Below are 20,395 nucleotides of genomic sequence, written 5' to 3' on the forward strand. Positions count from 1 at the left end.
TTCGTGACTAGGTATAAATGGCACTTTGCGCTTGTCGCTGGGCACAAATTTATTTGACACGATTTTGGATATATATATCAGGGAAAATGCACATATATATTTGAGTAATGTTCTATCCATGCATATAGGTCGGATCGGAACAATGTGGTTCCAACCAAGTGCCTGATTGTGCCTGAGAATTTAGGTTCCAGTTTCACGTGAGCATCTCAGTTGAGATTTTAACAGGAGTGTTCTTGATTGGGTCTAATGGAAGATGTCGGATGATTCGAGTTTTTGAAATCGGGAGCAAAGTTGTAACAGCACACACAAGCGCCAGCCAGATACTAATCCAATCGTGCGTATATGTTTTGAAGCAATGTATAAACAAATTTTTCTTTCACAACGGGCAGGGAATGTGGGGGTATTGGGAGTATTATTGGAATTTGGAATCAACATTACATTTGTATGACGCATGTGAATTCATTTTATGTAAAGATAAATGTCATCTATGCTGTCACAGCCAATCCATCTTGTACACTAGGCAATATAAAAATGGGGTCCATGAGAGTAGTGGCTTGGTAAGGCTGACTAACCAGGGCCAAAATGCACAATACTAATCTCCGAAATATCCAATTGATGTCATTTGATTCAAATCAGTCCAATGAGGATGTTCCCGATCGATCGAGAGAGATGTGCACTCTATGGATCGTCGGTACAAGGAATACAACATAGATCCAATGCTAGACGCGTGTCGTGGGGCGTAAACCTTTATGTATAAAGCAACAATAAAGCAATATAAACCTGACTATGCTTGATAACCTCAGTATATCCCCAGGTTGTATAGCTTGACATCGTTGTTGATTGTTCCAGTTGTAAAGCTGTGTGACTCTTCCGTGGTCGAATAAGTAACAAAAATAGTCGGAGACTCTTGTTGGTTAAGACGGGCTCCACTTGGTAAAAACTTCTTACGCATCTAATCTTGTTTATTTTTGTTTTAGCTTTCTGTTTATTTGTGTTTTACTCTTGTCTTGAGGTCATATACTTGTTGTCCCCAATTAGATGTGATTCATAAGGCTTACGACCACCGTTGCCATATCACACTCCACTATAGCAACCATCAATATCTTAGTGTAATTCTACGAGAGGCAGGCCTTTTTCAAGATTGGCCTTTGTTACTAATGTGGTTATCCCTTCTAAGGCCTTCATTTAGCGACTTCTTTTCCCTTGTCTGGAAGTCGGCGGCACTGCGGTATACCAAGCATAACCGAGTTTAAGCTTCGCTATTTCTGTCCAAAATCTGGACAGTACCTAGGTACCTCATTTTGTATACTCCCGCCTAGTAACAATGGTATTCAATCAGAGTTGCGAAGTCCCATGGTCCTTTGTGGAAGAAGTATAACTTCATCCGTTCCATCCGAGGGCAGAACGATCTGATCCTCTCGGAGAAAGCAATTAGGGGATGATCCATGGAAGAGGTGATTTGCCACCTCCAATAATCGCTAACCTGCACCATGGATTGCAGGTTCAAAGAGGTCTTGAGCAAGGGTCCACATCCTCAGTCTCGGCCAGTAATCATTGTCCATATCCAATTCTGGTTTGTAAGTGGAGCATGGTCTTTACTCCACAATTCGATGAAATGGATTTCTGTTCAATGGGCGTCTGCTACGTCACTGCCGGCTGGTTCGGACCTGCAATATTCAACCGTCCGATACTGGGGCATTGTTCCACTGGGTCTCATCCACGGATGATGCTAGAATGCCTGACAGCACGCGGTTTCTATTTTGGTTATTTGTTTTTGGCTTGGGGAATTTCGGTACTTGCTGGAGCATATATTTATTTCCTTGATTCATACTGCGGAGCTTTAATTTCACGCATGTTATAAAGATTCGTATCTGCTGCAACTCTACTGGCAGATTTCAAGTTTGAAGATATTTTAAACTAAATCGGTTTTCTTCTAAAGGGCATTGTCTTCATTCGCTAACTGACCAATCCCTACAAATCCGCTGAACAGCAATCATGATGAAGAACATCATCACTATCGCTGCCTTCGCTGCTGGCACCAACGCCCTCGTTGGCCGCAGTGACAGCTGCTGCTTCCACCTCACTTCTTCTGGTGGTACCTCCGGCCAGCTTGGCCAGCTGAGCGATGGCCAGAACCGCATTGGCGATGATAGCCTGTCCCCCGCCCAGTACTGCATCGATTCCAAGGGTGCTATCACTGACTCCGAGGGCCGTGGCTGTATTCTCACCCGTAAGTGACCATATTAAACACTTATATCACATACAAGGCACATCTAACTGTGTAATAGCCCCCACTACCCAGTTCCAGTGTGACGAGGGTGCTGCTCCCACTCCCGGCTTCTCTCTCGGCCCTAACGGTGAGCTCGAGTACCACGGTAGCAAGGACTTTGTCGCCTGTGCCACAGGCCAGAACGGTGGTCTGAACGTCTACACCACCCCCAACGAGTCCGATGTCACCGGTTGCGTGAACGTCGAGTTGACTGCCGACTCCTGCTCGAGCTCCGGCTCAGGTTCTGGCGGCTCGTCGTCATCTGCCAGCGCTGTTCCCTCTTCTTTCGGATCCTCCAGCGCTCAGTCAACCCCCTCTGCTCCTGTCTCGTCTGCTCCTGTTACCCAGTCCACCCCTACTAGCTCTGCTGCCGTGTCTCAGTCCACTCCTGGTTCCGGCTCTGGTGAGGGATCCGGATCTGGCTCTGGCTCTTCTGCCCCCGCTCCCTCGGCCCCCTCTGAGTCTCCTCTCTCCGGCTCTCCCATCACTGTCGTGAACACTATTACTGTCACCGACTGCAGCTGCTCCGCCACTGCCCCTGTTGGCGGTGGCGATTCCGGCGAGCAGCCCTCCCCTTCCGCTACCATGCCTGCTCCCTCCGGCGGCGGTAGCGACAGCGGCTCGCAACCTACCGGCTCTGTCCCTGCTCCCTCTGGACCCCAGCTCTCTGAGTCGGCTACCGCTCCCGCTCCCTCCGGCGGTGGTTCGCAGCCCAGCGGTTCCGGCAGCGCATCTGTCCCCGCCAGCTCTGTCTCTTCCACTCCTTCCGCTACTGAGTCCTCCAGTGGCTCCTGCCCCACCACCCTCACCTCCGGCAGCTATGAGTACCCCCACCTGATTGTCCCAGTTGACTCTTCCTCGCCCGACACTGCGGCTGGCACTTCCTACAATGGCACTGTGAGCTCCACCATCTCCAGCGCGTTCAACTTCGACATTCCCTCGTCCGATGAGGGTAAGACTTGCAGCCTCGTCTTCCTCTTCCCTGAGCTCCAGGATCTCGAGACCTCCTCCTACAGCTTCAGCGGTGACGGCAAGATCGACTTTGCTAAGCTCTCTTCCGCTGTCGAGGAGTCTACCACCTTCAACAACATGCCTTCCGTCTCCCAGGACCTCGGCGACATCACCGTCTCCCCCGGCAACTCTTACGTTGTTTCCACTTTCCCCTGCCCCGCCGGCGATAAGGTCGCCTACAAGATGGAGAACTCTGGTAGCACCGACCTTAACTTCTTCGAGGACTACAACCCCTCTCCGTATGTTCCTTTCTCTTGTTTTTCTACTTGGATCCCAGCTAACGATCTCTCTAGTCTCGGTCTGTACATCACTACCTGTTAAATTCCCACTTGTGAAACTGGTAATCTGCCACCTTGAACATAAAAACATCTAGGGCCTTTATCATGCCTTTTTTTTCCTTTGACGCTTCACGTTGGAACGCTATCTTCTTCTGATCATTCTTCTATATTTTGTCCATTTGATTCTACTGAAACGGGGTCCATGGGGAAGTAATGTTTCTCAATGGACTGAGTGCCAGATATAGTTGATTGAGAACATTGCCATATCTGGTTGATATTGTTTTTAATTGACACATACACAGAGTGTCGACATTCCTTCGTCTTGTATATTAGTACATTAAATTCACTCCTTTAAATTGCCCTATCTTTGCTTTCATAAGGCGGTACTGAGGAGTTACATGGCGGCTGCCGCTTTGGACCTCTAGTACTTAGGTCTGAAACTGAAAACTATCTTAGCTCCACTCATTACAGAGTGCCAGGTTGCTCGTTGTAGGATATTGAAGCGTTGTGAATCATGATACTTTGAGTAGCTGCCAGTTCGAAGTAATTATATTGTTAGTCACGTAACACTAAACGACAAATTTATAGCCTAATACTCGAAACAGTGCCAAGTGCCGGGCATCACTTTTTAGAAGTCAGAAAGCATAGCGAGGTTCTCGATTTCTTGTAAAAGAATGCACAAGAGATTGTAACTAACAGTAAACAGTATGAGCTCAGAACGATAGTAGTCATCTAGTATTCATCCAAAAAGGTACCGCTTAATATTTTCAATTCCCTGGATATCTCCCTCGGTCGAGTTAGACTTCTCCTTCTCAACCCAACCTTCAGTATAACCGCCTCCCAAATCGACTTGATTATTTTGCCGCTAGGCCAAAACCCCGGGCCTCAAGCACCAAGCAGTAAGGTACTAAGTCATGTAACTGTTGGCCAATAGGTGTGTAATCCTGCGTCAGCCTTAACTAGGTCAAAAGATCATAGCAACAAACAGAACATCTGTTTGTGGCTGCAGCGATATATATTAGGCCCGAATCTCCCTTCGGGACCACTTGTGCCGGCAAATAAATAACCATCTTCAACGCCAACCCTTCTGCAATAAGAAGAGCTACAACAAAGGAGTTGGGCCTAGAGACTGAAAGTCGGTATGCTTTTCGACCTCCGATGCCATGTGAGTAGAACGAATGAACTGAAAAAAAAAAAAAAGAACTTTGCTGCAAATTTTTAAAACAACAAAATTACTTGAATATTGTTGACGAACCTCCATTGAGCTAATAATAAAAAGACATTAATGGATCCTGGGCCTCCACAACCTCCTCCCCCAGGTAAATAAAAGTATACACCTTCCTACCAGGCGACCAAAAGCCAGCGGGAGTCCAAATCTGAACCACGTAAAAGGTTGCAAGATTCTGGCCGTCGGGACTACTATCGCATCGCTATGGCCACTCGTAGATCCATTTCTGTCAAGCTTCCCCGTAAGCACCTCAACGGCCTCTAACATAATCTTGACTGTCACTTCTGGTTGACTCAGAAACGGCGAATGGCTCGTCTGAAGCTCCCTATGTTCCACGCTACCACCCATTTCCCTTGCCATGCCCACCTGTATGCGTTGTACAATCACCGGCAAGCCCCGATCCTCGACGGTGCCAATATACCAAACAGGTACATCCTTCCAACCGGCGTATGTGTATTCCCCGCCCTCGAACAATGCTTTGAGGCTTTGGGTAGTAAGTTGCGAAACCCAAAATTCCGCCTCGTCTGCGGGCAAGTCGTGATAGAAGAGCTCACGTGGAGGAGCAACAAGTTCGGCATATCCGGTCACGTCATTGACCCGCCAGGAAGGAGGGGGATGGCCGAAAAAGGGATCCATGAAGGAAAGTCCACTCAGCGTAAACCCAGAGGCTATGAGAATCAGACCAATGACGTAGCCCGTTGTTGAAGCTTGATTTTGGCTTTCGGTGAAGTCTTGTGGCTTCGTGAGACCCTTGATAGCACTATTGCCCACCATGCCGCCATAGGAGTGCGCAATGACAACGACATTGCGTCGGTCGGTTGTCTCCGTCAAAATAGCTTCGCGTGCAGCATCGAGATCATCTTTGAAGGTCGCAGCTGGGTTTCCCGTCGTCGAAGGCAAAGTTACCGTGATGCATTTCAACTTATGGCCTTGGAGGAGCTTGGTGACCTCATTGTAGCATATAGGTTTATGCCAGGAGCCAGGTATGAAAACTAGCGTTGGTGGATTGGACATCTCAGATTATAGGTGATAGTGATACTCCCAGAGGCAAATGCTTTATTTCTGCAGGATATATCCATGAATGCGGCTCAGGCGGCTCCGATCGGATCCGATGCCAGGGGCGGCTCCGTTCTCCACAAAACAGGCTCTAGGAACGAGCATTCTATCATATCGGAATGGGATCTTATTCTTATATAAATTCTTATATAAATTGCTGTTGGAAACTTATATATCTTCATACATAAATTTCGCATTTTGAGACACACTGCCTTCTGTGAGCTAGCTGTTGCGATTGACAATCTTTAGTCCTTTAAAAGGAAGAAAATCGTCTAAATCATGTTGTCCCTTTTCCTGCTCGCTATACTCATTTCCTTCTTTTCCTCAAAAATCATCTGGACCGTCTACTTTCATCCACTTTGCAACCTCCCTGGTCCTAAAATGTGGATTGCATTTCCTATCATCCGCTTTATCGTCCTTTCCCGAGGTCAATTAGATATCAAAATGCGAGATTTCCACGGAAAATACGGTGAAGTCGTTCGCTTTGGCCCAAACGAAGTCTCTTTCATCACTGCTCGGGCATGGAAAAACATATATGGTCATAGCCATCAACAACTACCAAAAGTCTTGCATTCGACGAGTAACCCGTCTGACATTGTTAGCGCCAACAATGCAGATCATAGTCGTCTTCGCAGGTCCTTGGCACATGCCTTTTCTGCGAAAGGCCTGCAATCCCAGGAACCCATAATTACCAAGTATGTGGATCTCTTGATAGCAAAACTGAAAGTCCTTGCCGCCTCATCCGTCCAGGAAGTCGACATGGTAAAATGGTACAACCTGACTACATTTGACATACTTGGAGATCTCGCTTTCGGTGAGCCATTTGGAGGACTAGAATCATCTGAGTATCATGACTGGGTTTCGACCATTTTTCAGGCTATCCGCGGCATGTCCCTTGTGCAATTCAAAGATGCCTATCCGCTTCCGTTCGGGATATTGTCCCTTTTCAGCTCAAACCGCCTGATGAATGCACGGCAAAGACAAATCGAATTTAGCAGATCCACTGTGCAGAAACGTCTCCAGATTTCAAGTCCCAGAGAATTCACAGACTTCATTGGCAGCATGTTGCGGCAACGCGGAGAACCAAGCAAAGAGATCACCAACAAGGAGTTAGAAGCTAACTCTAACGTTTTGGTTATTGCTGGTAGTGAGACGACGGCTACTTTACTTTCTGGGGTCACTTACTGGCTGCTGCAAACGCCGCACGCCATGGAAAGAGTCACTCGGGAAGTAAGATCTGCGATACAAACTGAGCATGATATCACCATCTCAAGCACCGCAAATTTGACATACATGCTCGCGTGTCTCAAGGAGGCATTCCGAATGTATCCGCCGGCTCCCTCTGGACAGCAGCGGATGACGCTTGGACCTGAATCAACTCGAATTTCGGGCTACTTCATGCCCCCAAATGTAAGCAACGAATGTCATTTCTTTTTCGATCGAACAAAAGCTGATGTTTAGCAGACAAAAGTCTCGGTCCATCAATATGCCGCATACCGGTCAGCCTTGAACTTTTATGCCCCAGATCAGTTCATACCCGAGCGTTGGCTAGAGAATGCCAGAGACAATCGATCCTCGCCTTTCTATAACGATAATCGGGACGTCCTACAACCATTCTCAGTGGGACCAAGGAACTGCATTGGGAGAGAACTGGCATATAGCGAGTTACGAGTGATTCTTGCACGGGTGCTTTGGAGTTTTGACTTGGAACTTCATGAGAAGAGCGGGAAATGGCACCAGCAGCGTTCTTACTTATTATGGGAGAAGCCTCCGTTGATATGTAAGCTAAAGATGAGCGAGAAAGAAATATGGCGAACAGCTCATGAGAAGTAGTTTGTTTTCAATCAACAGTCCAAGAGAATAACTGGATAACATTTGTTTTGAGCACTCCGCTCAAATATATATATTCACGTGATTAAATCTCCGCATTTACTCTACTCCTACCCAAGATTTGCTAAGCTTCCACAACTCCGTTTCCTTTGTCTCGTCAAATGCCCAACTACCGTATCCATATTCAAGTGCATCCCCATCCGAAGGAGTTGGAAGAGCTGCTATGGATGCTCCCTCCAAGTACAATCCGCCTTTCCCTTCCAGTTCACTCGAGACAGAGCCATAGATGGTCGTTGCACAGGCCTGTTCGAGACTGGATAAATAGGCTAGCGCGCGTTTGTCCTGCATCACTGCGCGCATTTCATCCTGGGAGTGTTTCTGGAGGTTGGGACTCATGAAGGCCCCAGGATGTAAGCTATAGCTATGAAGTCCTTGTGATCCATACAAGCGCTCGATTTGGGTGGCCATATATATATTGGCTGTCTTACTAGCCCCGTAAGCAAGCCAACCATTGTAGTTCCCTTCGAAGTTGACATTGTCCAGATTAATAGGACTGTAACGGTGGCCCGACGAGGAGACGTTGATAACACGGGAATGGAACGTGGGCGTTGAACGTGCGGTTTCCACTAGGGTATCTTTCAATAGGTAGAAGAGCAGGAAATGCGACAGGTGATTTGTTCCAAACTGTAGCTCGAAGCCATCTTTGGTAAGACCCTCCGGGGTGTTCATCACCTATAACCATTCAATAGTGAGCTGAGGTTCTTATGAGGACTTTGTTTTCAATTAGCTTACCGCCGCGTTGTTGATAAGAATATTGAGTTTGGAGCTCTCTTTCAGAAACTCCTCAGCACATGCCCGAATACTCGAGAGGTCTGTCTGGTCCATGAAAAGAAGCTTCAAACGCCCAGTATCGAGCACCTCAGCCAGGGCCTCCTTCGCCTTTGGAAGATTCCGGGCTGTGCCAAAGATAGTTGCTCCCGTAGATGCCAAGACGCGCACAGTGTCAACGCCAATTCCAGAAGAAACGCCGGTAACCAGGATGACCTTGTCGCCCCATTGGTCAGTTAGACCTTCATCTTGGATGATTTGACTTCCCGTTACTCGTGAGTCGCCCGGGCCGTTGAGAACTTCCCACCGATTACGCTCGGCATACCGACCCGAGAGCTGAAAAGGGACCTTGGAAACCATCGACATGGCGGACCAGGTGACAATAATGAGTAGAGTGTGAATAACTCAAGTTTGAATGTCAAAAGGTTTAGGCAGGAGTAGGTTGGGGTCTTATACACAACTTTTCCGTATTATCCAGGGGCGTCGGACGCGTGTCTGTGCTGCAATAAATAAAGGTCATTGGTGAGGTAATATGGGGACTGCCCAATCGGATCGAACTTGTTACACCTTGGGGCTTACCAATTAGGAAATGAGACATGCATGAGGTCTGGCCTAAAAACGGCTTAAACTGTTTTTTTGGAGGCACAAAAGCCAAATGTCAGTAGATCTGTAATTGTTATTGATTGAGGCGTAGGAAAAGGTCAGTATAATGCTTGTATGTCGTATATATATGTTACAATATCTGGCCTAGATGCATCAAAGTTAGGGTTGGATCTCTCTTTTGAACTGATCAGGTCAACTTTGTATGGTATCCACAGTGAATGTGCCTTTGATTGGTCTATCGGTGTTAAGCTTCAACCCGACCCGCTTTTATCGGCGATAATTGGACATGTGCGATGTATGAAAAAGGAGATACAACATAGAAACATTACGGAGAATGAAGATTGAGATATCCATTCAATCGAATATATCATAGGTGACATGCATGGTGACACTTACGGTGAGTCATCAGAGAGGCCCATAGCCGTCGTAGCTGCGGCATAACGCCGATGACTTGTATTATTTAGACCCGGATAGATTCAACCCTTAAGAACATCAAGATCTTCTTATCCTCTATAATCAAGCCTCATTGAAAAGAGTTCGAAATGCCTTCCCACGGTCAGTACACGACCGAAAAGATCACATATCTTTCTCACGGTGAGACCGTCAGTGGAATCCACTTTCGTCCGACAAATGTCACGAATCCACCCAGTGTCGTGATCACCGGCCCATATTCTTTTGTGAAAGAACAAGCGCCGCTGCAATACGCCACTCGCCTCGCAGATGAAGGCTACGCAGCGTTGATCTTCGACCCCCGCACTGTTAGCGAAAGCACCGGCCAACCCCGACGACATGGTCGCAGGACTTGACTACCTATCGACACGCGGGGATGTTAATCTATCCCGGTTCTTCTTAGTCAGTATCTGCCAGGGCGGCCCCGAATCCCTAGATGTGGCATCCTACGATGGACGGAGCGCAGGTGTGGCCTCAGTCTCGGGATACTACCGGGACCATGAAACCGACATCTACATGATCTGCGCTGGGTGTGTTGCATGGACGCCTGGGGCAGATATCGCGGCAATGAAAATGCCGACCCCCGAACAGGGAGAAGCCCTGTACAAAGCACGACTTGGGCGAGCTCAAAAAGCCCGCGAATTGTACGACAAGACTGGGGAAGTGGTGTATCAGCCGCTGGTTGATCCGAAGCCCGCTGGCCCTGATACTGGGTCACTGGCCGGCCTTCCGGGACCAGTCGTTTGGTCGTGGTATGGGCCGTGGACACTGAAGGGATTCGAGAACCGATACGCGGTGATGAGTGACCTGGACCACTTTAGATATACCACCGTTCCTGGTGTGGCGAAGCTGAACAAGCCAGCGCTGATAATTCATGGTGACAACTGTATGAATGCGGCTGCTGCTAAGCGCCATTACGAGTCAATTCCCACCAGTCGAAAGAAGTTGATCTGGAACAACGAGGTTTCCCATTTCCAGCACTATGACCAGCCGGATTGTGTTGATCGCAATGTCGGGGACATTGCGGCCTAGTTTGCGGACATTGAATAGAATGCAACTCGCGATAGGTAGATCTTCAATTATTAGGCTGGTTCATCAAATTCCAAAAGCTGGCGTCTGAGAATGCCCCTTCGAAATTCCAACTATTTGTAACGCTCATAGTAAGTGGGTCAAAAGGCAAACTATTCGGTGTAGTCATGAAGGGAATTGTTGTACTTGAAATGTGATCATAGAACAAGTCATGGATTGGACGCGGAGGTAGAACGGCGCCAAATGAGAGTTCCGACGGTGCCCCATAATAGACACCAGTGTCGCTGTTAGGAGGTATCCATTCTGGTTTGCTTAACGATGCTCTATCTTCCTCGGAATTTTCGGGGATGTCGAGCCGATGGCTTAGGCGACGGTACAAGCTGCAGACAACGCCGTGTGCTGACTTTGCCATGGAATTAGATTGACCAATAATGCCCAGTCTTTGCATCCCCCTTTCAACAATGTGGATACACTCTGCTCGTCGTTCGTGATCCTCATTCGGAAAGACAAGGCAGAGCGCTGCGAGGAGAACAATCGCATCGAAAGAGGCGTAGACTGGATTGAACACCTTGCATTGGTGCGGCTGTGACTGTTCAAATAGTCGTTCCTGGGCACGAAGAATGCATATCCCAGCTTTGATGGCTTCAGTCCGACTGTTGGCAACAGAGAATATGTATGTTCTATGAAGTGCGAGAAGAACAAGGTGAATGAGCGAGGACAGTGTCTCTCTGGCCACAGGTAGCCATTGACACCCCGGCAGTCGATCAAACTTCGTATCTGGGTTCTCGAGCCGACACCAAGAGGGTAAAAGTTCGGAATTCATGTTGATTGCAGTGTGGATACGTTCGACCGTGGGGTAGTCTTGGAGGGTGGCACCGTTATGTTCCAGTTGGTGGATGTCCTTGAAGTATCGATAAGCCACATTAAATCCAGCGAGGATAATGTCAAATGGTCGGGGGAGGTCAGTTTCAGTTTGCCAATGCGAGAATAATTCTCGCCGCCTTTCGTCATCCTCTATAGTGCGAGCGAAGCGATCTATTTGGAGATCGGTGGTAATCGGTCGACCGAGAACGACAGCCATGTGGACGTCCCAAATATGCAAGACCACCCAAATTTTGTGACCAACGAGACTGATATTTTGCCTATCTTGACTGGGCCCAACTGGAGAATATCCAGCCATAATTCGTCCAGTATGTAGACCAATTTCCTGTGCATCGCGGATTGTTGCCCCAAGTGCATGCCAAGCTTCAACGACCTTGCCACTACTTTTCAGAAATGAGGCACGTAGCAAACCTGCTTGGACCGTGGTGAGTGTGATATCCTTTTTCCCAAGAACTGCGAGTAGCTCAGCACCCGCATCGCTATATTCAGCCGCAAGATCATGGAAGGTCATGTCAGCGATGATGATGAGAGAATTGATCATGTCGTCATGAGGAGGGTGAAAAAGAAGCGCCTGTGCGAGGACTTGAAAGAGTAATGCCGGAAACACAATGGTACCCGGCGTCAGCCTTCCAAAGCCACCTTGAAGGTCAGAGTATGAGATATTTCCCCATCTGTCTAAGTCTTCTCTGAATGATTCCTCGTCAAGCGGGTCATACTGCCAATTTATATCGGAAAAGAAGGTTTGGATCAAGATCTCGATACAGGCCTGCGAGGGCAGCTGGCGGACTAATTCTCTGTACTTGCGGTCTGCATCGCCTAGGAACTGGGGCTGGTTTGTGATAGAGGAACTAATCATGCTGGCATCCTGACCTCCATATAGCTCTGCTGTCCGTAATAAGCTCATGGAGTTGTGATTGCCGTGGCTGGAGTATCCAAAATCTCTGATCTTGCCCTGAAACTCGCTAGTCCACTCATGGCCCGGTCTAGCAGGTGGGTACAGATGCACCGTATTGCTTATCTCGGAGTCAAGACTCACACCATGACTAATTTGAGCGGGTTGGCGGCTCTTCGGTACAGCATCATAATGGCAAAGATCCTGCGGTCGCTAATCAGACTAAAAGCAACATCGCGTCTAGAAATTTAAATACCTGCTTTTCTCGCTTAATACAGTTGCAGCATGGATACTGGCGGTCACACTATTCAATCTTTATTAGCTTTCTTTAGCGCTTTCGTTGGGGTCCTTACTTTTTGCTTGCGCCGGTGGCATTCTGTACAAGAGATGACAATTCTCTTCCTTTTGTGAGGTCTATAATGTTCTGATGGAACCATCTCGGCACTGATTCAGATTAGTCTTGGCGCGGTGACAATCGTAAATAAGAGAGGAGAGAGGCAGTAGATCTTGACGGGAAGGGCCATACCGCGTGGATTTTGTCGAATTTGATGCTCTTCCGGGACTACAATAATACAGTACGTAAGTTTGCGACACGTGGTTGATCTAGTGGAAGAGAAACGGGAGAGAATATTATAGACACAGAGTAAAATTGAGGGTAATACTAGCCTACACTATGTACCTAACTAGGAAGTTCCAAAATTTGTTAGTTAACTGAGGCGGTCAGATGACCTGGCAGTTGAGGCACCAAGGCGAATAATTGATTATCGACGATAGGGTATTACCCACGTGATGATTAAGATGTACACGTGATCTGGGGCCGGGATCGTCGATCGCGGAAAAGCATATCGCCGAAAAAAAGTGTCGAGACCAGGCCGCCCTTCGCGACCCCATCTCCATCAAGCTACAACGCAATTATGGAGGGAAATACTCAGGCTCGGTCTGACCATACAGATGGAGGGAAACAGACTGTCTCTGTTCCTTTTGCGGAAAAAAAGACCGTTAGCTCATGGGTGCACCTTCTTGCAGGCGCGTATGTCTTTTCTGGCTGGTACCATCTTGATTCTTCTGACATCCATCTAGGAGCGGCGGAATGGCTACTGCGATAGTGACTTCTCCTCTTGATGTCTTGCGAACACGTCTCCAGTCCGACTTTTACCAAACACCGAATAGGGGCACCAACGCCTCCCCCCAATCAAGCCAGCATCCTCAAACATCACGACCTCTTCAACGATCAAATCATAAAACGCTGCGGATTATCAGCTCCATCTATCGTGCTGAAGGCTGGCGAGCTTTCTTTCGGGGTCTCGGTCCAAGCATGGCAGGTGTAGTCCCGGCGACCGCAATCAAGTTTTATGTATACGGCAATTGCAAGCGTGTCGGAGCTCAGCTCATGGGACACACCGAAGATTCTGCTATAGTCCATGCTCAAGCTGCAATCTGCGCAGGACTCGCAACCTCTACAGCAACAAATCCAATATGGCTTGTCAAAACAAGGCTGCAACTTGACAAAACACAAACACACGCCGGTGGTCCTTCGACTCGACGATATCGCAATAGCATAGATTGCATCCGACAAGTCATGCGAAATGAGGGACTGGGTGGCTTTTACAGAGGATTGAGCGCAAGCTATCTCGGCTCCATTGAAACGGCTCTACACTTGGTGCTCTATGAGCAGTTGAAAACTAGACTCCACCGGTCATTAGAAGCTACCGAGGGAAAGCCAAGGACTCCCTTCTGGGACGAAGTTTCCCATTGGGTCAGTACGAGTGGTGCCGCGTCTTCCGCTAAGCTTGTCGCAGGTCTAATCACATATCCTCATGAGGTAAGTCATTTCGAGGCAATTGTCTTGGTCTCACACTCACTCACATTTCTAGGTTATCCGAACACGATTGCGTCAGGCACCTATGGAGCGTGGCCAGGCCAAATACACAGGCCTGTTGCAGTGCTTCCGTACCATCGCCAAAGAAGAAGGTATGGCTGGTCTGTATGGAGGCCTAGCTCCTCATATGCTCCGCTCTTTGCCTTCAGCTATCATTACGCTTGGCGTATATGAATTTGTTCTGAGAATCACCGGTGCTTAGCTTAAGGCACGACTTTGTACACTATCTATAGATCTGGTTCTTTTTGTTTTTTAGGCGGGGAGATCACTAGACATTCTTGTATTATATTTGGCGTGGCTCATCTCAATTACATAATCTCATCTTTCATTCCAAGGTTGCTGCTTCAAAATATTTCATTTTATAGGTGTGACTGTAGCATATCATGTCGGAATTAACGCGCGGAAGTGATTGTGTACATATATCCATCCATCCATGTGGTTTCCTCATGGCAATATATATCTTGCCGTATTCATGCACACTAAAACGCTCGATCCATTCGATCATGGATTGGCGGAGAGATTCATCTAAACCAAGTTTTACAAACCAGCTAAATTTGTTGTTTTAGATACAAACTCATTTTTGCATTATTTAATCTCATTCCAGTCATTCCAGGGGTTTAAAACCGGCAGAATATCACATTTGAAGGCGGAATAGCTTTCCAGAGCCAATAGAATTATAGGAATCCTGTGGACGGTAGTATATCTGTCGATTACACTGGTATCGTGAAATGTATGGGTCCAATCAATGGTGTTAAAATCTCTGTATTTCAGTATCCCTTCTCCTAGCAATTTATATGGATTACGGATTACTAATTCAAAATTACTGCACAACCTGGATTAATTAAATCCCCGGTATGCCGGTCTGTATGCTCCAACAATATCTCGGTAGGGGCGTAATATCGTGGACTAAGCCTAATTAGGTAGGTAGATTTGGGGCTCATAACTATAGCAGATCAATTTCGCAAATCTCTCAAGGCTTACAAAAGTGTGGTGTCAATTTCAATTAGATGTGACTAAATATCATCTAGGGCAAATGATTGCTCCTTGTCACCTCGAAGCAAAAATCAGGGTCACAATTCCCTCGAAAAGGCGTTTTGTTTCGCGCAAATCTCGTCAGATTTTCAGGTGAGTTATGCTGACTAGGAGCTGCTAGTACAAATGTCATATCACTCCCAGAAATGACAACCTGATAGCCCGATGACTCCACTACTTGGTTTTATTGACTGTTGCCCTTAGGCACGAGGTGTTTGGTTGTGTCTGGCAAACTTGTTTTGGGTTCCTCTTTCCTTGCTCAGCACACTACTATCATGATGGTTGACCTTTTATCATAATTGCTCTCCAGATATTGCAATGTCCTGTCGGTCATTATTACGACTCTGCACTTGCACTCACAACCTCAAGCATGGAGACTCACTATCTCAATGAGAATCAGATTATAACCTTTGCGCCACGCAATCAAACACCATCCTATCAGACACATAAGAATCTCACACCTGGGGTGATGGGATAGACCAGGGTGCAGCCTCGTTCCACCTCGGCGACAAACAAGCTGAAAGTCTAAAATTGGACACGCGCACCACCCGGCTGACCTTTAGCAAATTGCTTTACTGGCTACTCTCAGCCAGCTACTCTGACTCTGTGTTCTCAGCATTTTCCTCTCTTTATTCCCTCTCATTGGCCTACGCTATAGATACTTTTGTTGCATTATGCTCTCGGCCCTTGTTTGGTTCTATTATCCCTATAGCACACACGTCTATCTAGATTGTTCATTTACGCTATAAAGCGGCTCCCCGTCCTCTCTTCTCTGTAACACCCCCGGAGCCGCCTTGACGGTGTTACTAATCGGGTGGTGGGGGTGTCGATCCGAAGACAGGTCCTCAAGTAGGAATGGCAGGAGCTCGGAAGCAGCCAGATATTGCATTAGACCTATGCGTGAGGCCCAACCGTACATGTGTCTGTTGTGGTTGGGCCGCACGCCGAGGTGAGTAAAATATTTTCATCTACGCTGCTGCCATAGGCTACAACGATTGACTTCCCCTCCCTGATCAGTCAATGGAATGTGGTTTATTGTATCCCATTTAATACATTTCCCTCGACTACAAGGCTCATATATTGTGTTTTCGTACAGAAGATGAGCTTCGGTTACAGCGTCGGAGATCTTTTGGCAATCTTGAAGCTCGCTGACGACCTCAAGAAATGCTTCTCCCAAGCACCTAAACAGTTCAAGACAATCTCCGAGGAGTATGATCATAAATCACTACAGCCATATACAAATCTGTGAAATAAATGATACTGATATATGCAATAAAAATAGGGTCAAACGAGTGTGGACCGTCGTTCATGACATTCATGACATCCCCGCCGATGGGTTAAATAAGCAACAGGGGGAGGACGTCCCAGATAATCTTAGAGGGCTGTCGAGAAGTTCTCAAGGATTTGAAAATGAAGCTAGACAAATCAGAGGTTTTGGCTTACACAACCTCCGATTGGAAGACGAAGGCTCGTCAAGCATGGAGCAGGATCACATGGGATCAAGTGGAGATTGACAGGCTCCGTGATAGGATCACGTCCACTATATCACTCTTCAACCTCCTTATGAGCAAGATAAACCAGTGCGACTCCTTCAACCCACTCAATGACTTTTTCGCAGCTTTTTGGCTTGCGGGTTTGAAAGGTTTGGCAACTAACCTTTCACTTTGAGCAGGAGCCTATCTTTGGACATTCGGAATGATATTCGACTTTTACGTGAAGAATCTAACGAAGAATTTTATGAAGGCGCTGGAATCGACCACCTTTCGTGGATCAGCACCATCGATGGCTCGAAACGCTATATCGAAGTATTGAGAACTCGACACGCAGACACAGGAACGTGGTTCATCAACAAAGAAGAAATTCAGAAATGGCGGAGTAATGAGAAGCAGCTTTTATACTGTCCTGGTATCCCCGGAGCTGGGAAAACAGTGTTGAGTTCCGTCGTCATCGAATGGCTCACAAAATCATTTGCAAATGACGACGACATTGCCGCCACGTATATTTTCTTCGATTTCAGACGGGAGCTGAGTGTGTTTGAGATATTAGCTGCTCTTCTTAGGCAACTTTGGCAAGGGTCACCAGGGAAATCACGGACTTGGTCCCAACCAAGACCGCCACGTGAGGAGTCGATGAGGCTGGAGTGGATTCAAAATCAACTTGAGGCTCGTGTGTCGGAATTTACGAAAACCTTTATAATTCTAGATGCTTTAGATGAATGCTCCGTTACTGGTGGTACCATGCGACAATCATTGGATTTTCTTTTCAGCCTTCAACGGAAAGCAAACGTCAATATCCTGGCCACTTCACGGTTCAACGAGGAAATCGCGAATTTGTTTACAACAGCCGGGGCCGCTTTGGAGATTCAAGCCAATGAGGACGACATCCGAGCTTATATTGACCACCGAGCGGCATATTTCTCGCCTTTTGTGGCCAAGAAGCCCGGCCTATCAACATATATCCGTGATGAGATTGTAAAATCGTCAGGAGGAATGTAGGTCGTACATGCATCATCTATTATGAATTGTTGACTGACATCTTCGAGGTTTTTACTTGCCAAATTGTATCTCAACTTGGTGCAAGATGAGATTAATGAAAAGCGAATTCGCAAAGTGATAGAACGATTCCACAACGGCTCTGGAGCTTACGATGACGCTTATGATGAGACGATGAGGAGAATTGAGCAGCAAGGACAGTATGCTCAAGAGATTGCCAAAACCATCTTTGGGTGGGTATTGTTGTCAACACGGGCGCTTTCCCTCCCTGAAGTTCAACACGCTCTTGCTGTTGAAATAGGCGAATCCGAATTCGACGGCACAAACATAACCGACGTTGAAGAACTGATGTCCATCTGCATCGGCTTGGTTACAATTGATGCGCAGTCCAACTCGCTCAAATTTGTTCACTACACCACCAAGGAATACTTTGAGCGGAGGTTAGACCAGTGGTTTCCGGATATTCACCGTCTTATTACCAGTGCTTGCCTTGCATATATGTCTCTGGATGTTTTCAATCAGGGGCCATGTGAGACTGAAGAAGATATGGATGATCGGCTTAGCAAGTATCCATTCTACAAGTACTCCGCTCAAAACTGGGGTCATCATTACAAAAGGCACACCGGAGACGAATCTAGGACGATCGAGTTTTTGGCTGCCGAGAGCAAAGTTCATTCAAGCTCCCAAGTTGTGTTCGGGTCCTCTCGTGATCATACCACCCAATTGTACAAGACTGAACGGGGCCCTGGATTTGTGCGGACATGGGCACTTCAAGCCATTAAAATGAAGGAACCACTGAAGGGAGCCCATTTCGCTGCTTTCCTGGGTCTAACGAGTCCATTGGTATCCATGCTGAATTCGAACACGATCAAAGTTGACATCGAGGATGATGTCGGGCGCACGCCCTTGTCATGGGCTGTTGCATACGGGCACGAGGAACTGTCCAATATCCTTCTCCAAAATGGCGCCAACCCTGATAGCATGAACCAATTTGGGTTCACACCTTTGTTCTACGCAGCTGTCGGCGGCAAAGTGGGTATTATGGAAATTCTGATCAAGGCGGGCGCCCAAGTCAATACAGTTGATCAGAATGGAAGGACGCCACTTTTCCATGCTGCTGCTGGTGATTCATCACACTTGATGCCTTTTTCTTTTGAGGGTGATTGCTTAGCCTCTGTCGAGCTCTTACTTGCCCAAGGAGTATCTGCCACGCAAGTCGATAATTTTGGCCAAACAACACTTTTTGTAGCTGCAAACAATGGAAGAGCTTGGGTTAGGTTGGGCCTTGGGCTTTATGGGCTTTGCGGAGGTCTAGATACGCCCAACTAAATCCTCATCTAAATTATTTTTGATACGAAATAAGCGCAGTTATCAGAAAATAATGCTTGATATCGAGCGAGAACACTATTACAATGAATGGCTGGTAAGGAGTTCCAAAGATTTCTGAATGATTGGGACATACACACTATTCAACCTTCTACAACATCATTCTAATACACCATTCAGTGTGCTAGGAACCGCTCTGCTCCCCAGTATTCTTCGCCGAAACGAGCCGGCGTGATTCTCACTGGGGTCCCTGCATCGTATGCCTCTACCATTTTTCCATCGCCAATATACATTGCAACGTGATAGATAGTGCTTGGATTGCTGAGATTACTCGCGTAGAACATGAGATCCGCTGGTTGCAAATCTTCCTTTTCCACTCGAGTGCCATGACCAGTGAAGTCGGCTTGGGCATCAGCATCACGGGCAATGGAAATGCCATGCGAGTGGTAGAGGGTGTGCGTGAAACCTGAGCAGTCGAAGGCAAATCCTGACGTACCGCCCCAGAGGTAAGGAAGACCAAGGAACAATTTGGCTGTGTTGATCAGATCAAGGCTCGTCGGGTAGGGGATTTCTGACGTAGATTTATAGATGGTAGCGTCGTGAGCGGACAAATAGGCCGTGCCAACATCGGGTACTGCAACTTCAATGACTGATCCTCTCTCCCTCATGACTGGGAGCCTCGTGTCGTAGGTGATTTCTATAAGCTTCGACTTCAAGCCCGGATCGCGGTAAAGTGAAACCGTGGCGGCCTTGTCGATTGCTACAAAAGGTTTGCTTGATTGCAACTTTCCGTAGTGCTTATCAAACGACACTTGGGAGGCAGGAACCCAGCCAGGGTATCCCAGTTTGTTCTTCGGTGTCGCCTGGCCAGGCACGGCCACCTCGTACCAACCGCTTTCATAGTCGAGGATTTCCACCCGTGCACCATACAGCGCCTGGGTCTGGGTCCGGCTGTTACTGGTAAGGTCGCGGTACTCCGTCACGTTCATGGAGCTGAGCCATTTCTCCAGTTGCACCGGGTGTGTCAGTGCCGGCTCATCTATTGCGCGTGGCTTGCTGGGGTCGGTCCACAATGTTGCGGCGACTACATTTATGTAGCCATGCTGCACGGATGTGCGAGTATCGAAGTTTGGGCTTGCATTGGAACTTGGGAGAGCGTTGGTAACACCCAAGAAAAGTGCAAGGGTGACTTGTGTTGCGATGGTTGAAAGCATGATGTTCTTGAAAACCGATTGGGTGCATGGTTCGATAGGCGTGCTATCATGTCAGTTTTATGCATTGCCCTCAACTTGGTGGAGCCTAGCTTTTGA

At 47.5% G+C, this 20,395-nt stretch overlaps 9 protein-coding genes across 9 annotated transcripts; 5 read left to right on the plus strand and 4 right to left on the minus strand.

Moving 5' to 3' along the window:
* Window positions 1-1,995: 1,995 nt before the first annotated feature.
* On the plus strand, window positions 1,996-3,601 carry N7517_000923 (uncharacterized protein; the record flags this gene model as incomplete). The annotated part of the gene is made up of 3 exons (XM_056718653.1): window positions 1,996-2,230; window positions 2,289-3,519; window positions 3,574-3,601. The coding sequence occupies 3 exons, from the start codon at window positions 1,996-1,998 to the stop codon at window positions 3,599-3,601; spliced, it is 1,494 nt and encodes a 497-aa protein (XP_056582788.1).
* Window positions 3,602-4,899: 1,298 nt separating this feature from the next.
* Window positions 4,900-5,800, minus strand: N7517_000924 (alpha/beta hydrolase; the record flags this gene model as incomplete). The annotated part of the gene is made up of 2 exons (XM_056718654.1): window positions 4,900-4,934; window positions 4,999-5,800. The coding sequence occupies 2 exons, from the start codon at window positions 5,798-5,800 to the stop codon at window positions 4,900-4,902; spliced, it is 837 nt and encodes a 278-aa protein (XP_056582789.1).
* A 486-nt stretch (window positions 5,801-6,286) lies between these two features.
* Window positions 6,287-7,675, plus strand: N7517_000925 (cytochrome P450; the record flags this gene model as incomplete). The annotated part of the gene is made up of 2 exons (XM_056718655.1): window positions 6,287-7,252; window positions 7,307-7,675. 2 exons carry the CDS (start codon window positions 6,287-6,289, stop codon window positions 7,673-7,675), a joined length of 1,335 nt encoding a protein of 444 aa, XP_056582790.1.
* A 96-nt stretch (window positions 7,676-7,771) lies between these two features.
* Window positions 7,772-8,866, minus strand: N7517_000926 (uncharacterized protein; the record flags this gene model as incomplete). Its single annotated transcript, XM_056718656.1, has 2 exons — window positions 7,772-8,404; window positions 8,465-8,866. 2 exons carry the CDS (start codon window positions 8,864-8,866, stop codon window positions 7,772-7,774), a joined length of 1,035 nt encoding a protein of 344 aa, XP_056582791.1.
* Window positions 8,867-9,645: 779 nt separating this feature from the next.
* Window positions 9,646-10,585, plus strand: N7517_000927 (alpha/beta hydrolase; the record flags this gene model as incomplete). The annotated part of the gene is made up of 2 exons (XM_056718657.1): window positions 9,646-9,895; window positions 9,957-10,585. The coding sequence occupies 2 exons, from the start codon at window positions 9,646-9,648 to the stop codon at window positions 10,583-10,585; spliced, it is 879 nt and encodes a 292-aa protein (XP_056582792.1).
* Window positions 10,586-10,628: 43 nt separating this feature from the next.
* On the minus strand, window positions 10,629-12,547 carry N7517_000928 (fungal specific transcription factor domain-containing protein; the record flags this gene model as incomplete). Its single annotated transcript, XM_056718658.1, has 2 exons — window positions 10,629-12,447; window positions 12,501-12,547. The coding sequence occupies 2 exons, from the start codon at window positions 12,545-12,547 to the stop codon at window positions 10,629-10,631; spliced, it is 1,866 nt and encodes a 621-aa protein (XP_056582793.1).
* A 723-nt stretch (window positions 12,548-13,270) lies between these two features.
* N7517_000929 (putative mitochondrial carrier protein (Rim2)) lies at window positions 13,271-14,437 on the plus strand (the record flags this gene model as incomplete). The annotated part of the gene is made up of 3 exons (XM_056718659.1): window positions 13,271-13,386; window positions 13,437-14,178; window positions 14,231-14,437. The coding sequence occupies 3 exons, from the start codon at window positions 13,271-13,273 to the stop codon at window positions 14,435-14,437; spliced, it is 1,065 nt and encodes a 354-aa protein (XP_056582794.1).
* Window positions 14,438-16,830: 2,393 nt separating this feature from the next.
* On the plus strand, window positions 16,831-18,900 carry N7517_000930 (ankyrin repeat domain-containing protein; the record flags this gene model as incomplete). Its single annotated transcript, XM_056718660.1, has 4 exons — window positions 16,831-16,847; window positions 16,940-17,758; window positions 17,810-18,791; window positions 18,841-18,900. 4 exons carry the CDS (start codon window positions 16,831-16,833, stop codon window positions 18,898-18,900), a joined length of 1,878 nt encoding a protein of 625 aa, XP_056582795.1.
* Window positions 18,901-19,261: 361 nt separating this feature from the next.
* Window positions 19,262-20,299, minus strand: N7517_000931 (C40 family peptidase; the record flags this gene model as incomplete). The annotated part of the gene is made up of 1 exon (XM_056718661.1): window positions 19,262-20,299. The coding sequence occupies one exon, from the start codon at window positions 20,297-20,299 to the stop codon at window positions 19,262-19,264; it is 1,038 nt and encodes a 345-aa protein (XP_056582796.1).
* Window positions 20,300-20,395: the final 96 nt, after the last annotated feature.

The sequence above is a fragment of the Penicillium concentricum genome, assembly GCF_028827145.1.
Source record: "Penicillium concentricum strain IBT 3081 chromosome Unknown utg000001l_segment0_segment0, whole genome shotgun sequence".
In the NCBI taxonomy this organism is placed as follows: Eukaryota; Fungi; Ascomycota; class Eurotiomycetes; order Eurotiales; family Aspergillaceae; genus Penicillium; species Penicillium concentricum.